Genomic DNA, 5,980 nt, shown 5'->3' on the forward strand with positions numbered 1-5,980 from the left:
TAGGGGTGCTATAAAGGTTGAGCAGAATACATTCTGATCCCGGAGAGAAGAGAACTTAGATCCTGTGCTGTCATTTGTTCACTCAGTCATTTATTCCATCCCATTTTATTCATTCACGTGGGCAACAAGGATTTACTGAGCTCCTACCATGTCCCAGGTGGGTGTTAGGGATGTGGCAGTGAATAAAACAGACACAGTCCCTACTGCTGGAAGCTTATTATTGAACAAGGATAACACGCATCATGTGAAAAACATGATGAGTGATATGAAGGAGAGATGCAAAGTGCATTGGAAGCGTATGGCAGGAAAACCTTACCTAAACTAGGAGTCATATAAGTCTCCCCTAAGGAAGAGATGTGGAGATGGAGACCAGAAGGAAGGAAGGAGTTAGCAAAGCAGTTAAAGGGTGGTTGTAGACCTTCAGGGCAGGGAACGGCCAGTGCGAATACTTGAAGATAGAAAGACCCAGCAGCATGGAAAGAGGAATGGGAGTTTGACTGATGGGGCTGCAGTTTAAAAAGGAACCTTAAATAAGTTATCTTTTCTTTCTGGGTCTAAATTTGCCATAAGAACTGTGGGGCCAATAAGTCCTGCTCTATCTGAAAGAAATGCTGCAGTAAGATACTAAAAGCACGTGTGAAAGTATATGGGCCAGGCCAAAAAATAAAAATAAAAAACCAAAAAACCAAACAAAAAAAAACAACATCAAAAATGTTATCGTTAGGTAGAATCCCATCTTGTGAAAGGGTTGGCTAAATCCTGCTAATTTCAGGCCAATATCCACAGGCCCATGTGAATCACTCAACTTTCAAAGTAGAATTACCCATGAAGGAAAGTGAGTTGGTGGTAACAGCTATAAATGTTTCCTCCCAGACTCTTTTAGTAAACAGGGGCTGACTGAATCACAGGCCCACTGGAAAACACTCATCAGGCAGTAGGATGTCTGAGGAGCCGGGACTCCACTTGAAGGGTTTTACGAACCACTTTAAAGCCCCCACTTATTTTTCCGCTTGTGCTTGGTGGGGATGATCTCAAGCACCCCCCCAGACCTGGGCACGCACACACGCAGACACTGCATCATGCTCTTTATGTGGCTTGTGGGGTGTAAGGGTCTCTTCTTGATGAAGTTTGGATTCCACTCCCCATGAGCAAGTGTGTAAACCACTGAGCCCGTCCTTCTCAACCGCTCTTCCCCTTTCTTGTCCTCTTTCCTCTCCTCTTTTCTTTCTTTTCTTTTTTCCTTTCTCTCTCTCTCTCTCTTTTGGCTACTGCCTGTCTCACCTTATATCCCCTCTTCTTCTCTAACCCCATCAAATTCCAAACTCTGAAAGCAACCATGGTGCAAAGAGTCTGCAGGGTTAGGAGGGGGAAGGGGCACATGGGAGACATTTGTGAGGGTGAAGGGTTATGGTCTGAGGATGGGAATAGTTTCCATTCCTGTTTTTTCTCCATATCAAAATGGGTCTAAAAACCCAACAGTGTGAGAGTGATTCTTAATCTTGTCTGGACTCCCTTTGAGGGATGGCATTTATGGATATGCTCCGAGAAAAAATGAGTGTATGCTTATCTACACTACTTTTTGTATACAAGTTCAGGGGGTCCATACTTGCACATACGGCTCTAAATTTTCTTTCATTCCTTTATGTATGAAAGTTTAGGTTCAGTATTCAAGAATTTACTCACCTGGGTACTGTGCCTACAATTCAGACATGTGGCCACCAAAGGAGCCATATTATCTGGATGGTCAAGTATTTATAAATGTGGCTGGAGGAAAGCCGATCATGCTTTCCAATTTATCTATGTAATAGCAACGACCATGACCACCACAATAACTTGCTTTATCTAATCAAGTGACAGGGCAGAGCACTCTGCTTTAAGGGTTGATGTATTAGCAATATTTAAAAGAACAATAATCTAATTGCCTTTCTCATTTTTTCCTTAACAATTATGAGTCTCAACCATTCTAATCCTGACTTTAGCGGTAAACTGCTTTTTCTTTTTTCCTAATCACTGAATCTCCAGTCCGATATTAACTGGGCCCTTTATTGGACAGTGCTGGGATTTCAGGGTATTTTGGTATCAAGAACATTTTGGCCAGTTTGCCCAATTTTGTAACAGCTCATCTTAACTACAAGTCAGTTGTCGAGAAGTTTCTTCAAGGTAGCTGCATTACTTAACCAGATGGTTATATTTTATTCTTCTTTCTTATCAACTAAAACAATCTGTGCTCTCTCTGAGTCATGGCTCCTTTTACAAGCACTAGCTTATGGTTCAGTTCAGTTACATACATGTTAAGCAAAGTCAAATAAGAGAGATTTTGGTCAGGTAACATGGTTTTCAGCCTTCATACATTGAACAGATATTTATTAAAGTCTTCCTCTGTGCCAAGCACTGTTCTAGGTCCCAGGGACAGTACAGTAAATAAAATGAAGTTCTTCTTCTTGGGGGATTCACTTTCTAGTGGGGGGACAAAAATAAAATAAACAAATACACAATATAGCATTGGTAGCCATAAATGAAATAGGAAGGGGAAGATGATTTTCGGTAGATGGTTAGAGGAGTTCTCTCAGAGGAAATGTTTTTGAGTGGAGACGTAAACTAAAGTGAGGGAATGAGCTATCCAGGCATGTAAGGGAAGAGGTTTCCAGGGAGAGGAACAGCAAATGCAAAAGCTCTTAGACAGGAACATTCCTGGTGAGTTTAAGGAAGAGCCGGGCCAGTGTGGCCACAGTGCAGTGAGCGCAGGAGAGAAGGCAGGAGATGGAGTCAGAGCGACACCAGGAACAGGTTCTGCAGGGTCTTTGAAGCCATATCAATCAAGGACTAATCAGGATTTTATTCTACGGGTGCTAGAAAGCCCCAGAAATTCAAATGCAGGAGAGAGACAAAATTGAACATAGTTTTAAAAGATTGCTCTGTCCATTGTATGGGTTCAGGTAGACCAATTGGATGTCAATGGCAGTTCACAGCCCTGTGATGATGGTGCTAGAAAAGAGGATGTGCAGAGTGCCCAGATGCCAGACATATTCTGAAGTCAGAGGCAACAGGATTTGCTGTTAGACTGAATGTGGAGCGTGAGAGAAAGAAAGGAGCCAAGGATGATTGCAATGTTTTGGCCTGAGAAATTGGTGAATTGTAATGTTTGCAGAAGGAGCTATGGAAGCAAGTTCATTTGCTAATTTTGTGATGCCCTTTAGACCTCTAAATACTGATCTGTGTATGCAGTTGGAAGTACAGTGAAGGGCTTAGGTGGGAGATATAACTCTGTAAGTATTCTAGAAATATCAAATGCAACTGCATGAAAGGCTGGATATGTGCGGATGGGGAAGAGAATAAGTCAGAGCCCTGGAGTGCTCCAATATTTAGGGGTCCGTAAGAGCAGAAGGTTCTCACCAAGGAGACTGAGAAGGGGAAGCCAATCAAATGGAAGGAAAACAAGGAGAGTTATGGTGTTTTAGGGGCAAAATGAAGAGTGTTTCAAGGAGGGAGTGATGAACCGTGTCAGGTGTTCATGAGGAAGCAAGTACAGAAACGACAGGGAATTGACTTGGCTTCACGGAATAGATAGTGACCTTGACAAAGGTGGTTCCAGAGAGCAGTAGGGAAGAGCACCTGTTTAGAGTTAAGGTAAGTCAGAGCCCTGGAGTGCTCCAATATTTAGGGGTCCGGAAGAGCAGAAGGTTCTCACCAAGGAGACTGAGAAGGGGAAGCCAATCAAATGGAAGGAAAACAAGGAGAGTTATGGTGTTTTAGGGGCAAAATGAAGAGTGTTTCAAGGAGGGAGTGATGAACCGTGTCAGGTGTTCATGAGGAAGCAAGTACAGAAACGACAGGGAATTGACTTGGCTTCACGGAATAGACAGTGACCTTGACAAAGGTGGTTCCAGAGAGCAGTAGGGAAGAGCACCTGTTTAGAGTTAAGGAAAAATGGGTCAGGAAATGCGAACAGAAAGTATAAACACACATTAAAGGTCTTTGCTATAAAGGAAAACAGAGAAATGGGAGGTAGTTGGGGATGGACCCGGGATCAGGGGAGGGAGTTTTAAGATGGGAGAAATTACATATCTGTATGTTGTGCGTCGATGGAAATTACCCAGTAAAAAACTGATGATGCAAAGGGTGGGGCAATTATGGAAGCAAAGCCTCAAAGCAGGCGAGTGCTCCGTGGAGGAGTCTGGCCTCACGTGGGAACACACACTGTCCATCCAGGCAGGCAGGTTGATTGGGTGGTGGCAAAAATGGAAGTTCTCATTTTATTTCTTCTACTTTTTTGGTAAAACAAAAAGCAAGGTCGTCAGCTGAGAAAGGAGGGAGAGAGGCAGGTTGCGGGTTTGAAGAAAGAGGAGGTGTTAAAATAATCAGCAGTAGGATCCCTTCTAGTGGTTTGAAAGGTTTTTGGTTTCTTGACTGTATGTGTGTGTGTGTGTGTGTGTGTGTTTTTTCCTTTTTTTGTTGGCTCAGCTCTTTTGAAAAAGAGAAATAAAATAATATGTCACCCTTGACATTATTAACTTTCTCAGGGTTTTTTGGAATACTAGGATTCCACAGTCTGAACCACAGGCTCACCACTTCTCAGACTGCTCACTCCTCAGACTTTGCTGTTTTCCTCATCATCTGAAAGGATACTTCTGTAATCTTGGTCCCCTGGGCTCATGAGTTCAGAGTCATTTTTAGTTGCTCTTTATCCTTCATCCTATATTCCCAGTGGTGGTGAGAACCCTGATAGAGGAATTAACAGACCTTGATTCTAGTCCATTTAACTTTTCTGTTAGGCGCCTTCAGTGTAAATCTGAGTTGATAGGAACCCAGTGTTCTAGTTAGTCTGTACAGCTCTATCCTGAGCAATTGTAAGATTTCCATTGAGATTTTGAAATACTGAGAATATAGTGGGGCCCTTGTGGCAGTCCCTAACAGACCACTGAGGACCTGGCAACCCCAAGGTTAGCTCGAGAGGAAAAGGGACAGCCTCCAATCTGTCATTCCTGATCCAGACACGAAGTGGTTCTCAAGGCCTCTGTGATAAGGGACTCTCTTCTCCCTCCCACAGGTGGGGGCATGATGAACTGCCCAAAAGTTCTCCGGCAGCTGGGAAGCAACGTGTTGCTGCCCCTGACATATGAAGGGATAAATAAGAGCATGAACAGAAGCATTCACATCCTTGTTACCATGGCAAAATCACCAGGAAACAGCGTCAAGAAGAAAATAGTGTCTCTTGATTTGTCTAAAGGGGAATCTCCACGTCATGTAGAGAGCCGCTATAAGTTTTATCTGGAGAACTTGAGCCTGGGAATCCTGGAAAGCAGGAAGGAGGATGAGGGATGGTACTTCATGGCCCTGGAAGGAAACGTTTCAGTCCAGAACTTTTGCCTGCAGCTGATGCTTTATGGTAAAAATGGTGGCTTCCCCAGTCCACACTGGAGGGCCAAGATAGTTTCTTGTCTAAGAATTTAGTCCTTTCTCAGAAGCAAAAGGTATTCAGAATTGAAAGTAACTTGAAAGATCATCTAGTCCAGGGGTATTTAAATTGTGCTTCACGGAAGAGGCTGTATAAGTTGACAGTTTATTTTTCTAAATTGTACATTGATGGTGGCTGATTAACATTAGTTACCCTTCCTCTCAGTTCCAAAGGAAAGGGGCCCAGATGCCTGTGTCCTGGAGGGCCTGGAGCCCCAAGAATCTTTGCAAATATGATTTTATTTGATAAATGAATGTTTTTCTGATTTTTAAAAAGTTTGAATACCACCGATCAAACCTAACCTCTCTCATACAGGAGGGCACTGAAATCCAGAGAGAAGTGGCTTGTGCATGCTTGCACATGTGTGTGTGGGTGGCTCACTGCTCTAGGGACTCCGAGCAGGGAGAGCTGAAATTCAGCACATACACCATTCACCAAGCCCCATGTCTGGGGTAGGAGCACAACCACCTGGTGGAAGAAGTGCCTTTTTCTCATTTAAATCAAGGCTCTGGTAGTAAAGTCTCT

General features: G+C 43.4%; 1 protein-coding gene across 1 annotated transcript in view; it reads left to right on the forward strand.

Annotated features, from left to right (window-relative positions):
• Positions 1 to 2,181: 2,181 nt before the first annotated feature.
• The window catches only part of LOC103583206 (signaling lymphocytic activation molecule-like), a gene marked incomplete at its 3' end in the record, with an annotated part of 6,273 nt that continues 2,474 nt past the window's right edge, over positions 2,182 to 5,980 (forward strand). The window contains exons 1-3 of the mRNA XM_008564590.1: positions 2,182 to 2,274; positions 3,443 to 3,450; positions 5,043 to 5,386. Of these exons, the coding sequence (XP_008562812.1) occupies positions 2,182 to 2,274; positions 3,443 to 3,450; positions 5,043 to 5,386 (445 nt within the window). The remainder of the gene's footprint in view (positions 2,275 to 3,442; positions 3,451 to 5,042; positions 5,387 to 5,980) is intronic.

The sequence above is a fragment of the Galeopterus variegatus genome, unplaced genomic scaffold (assembly GCF_000696425.1).
Source record: "Galeopterus variegatus unplaced genomic scaffold, G_variegatus-3.0.2 Scaffold20587, whole genome shotgun sequence".
Taxonomy (NCBI): domain Eukaryota; kingdom Metazoa; phylum Chordata; class Mammalia; order Dermoptera; family Cynocephalidae; genus Galeopterus; species Galeopterus variegatus.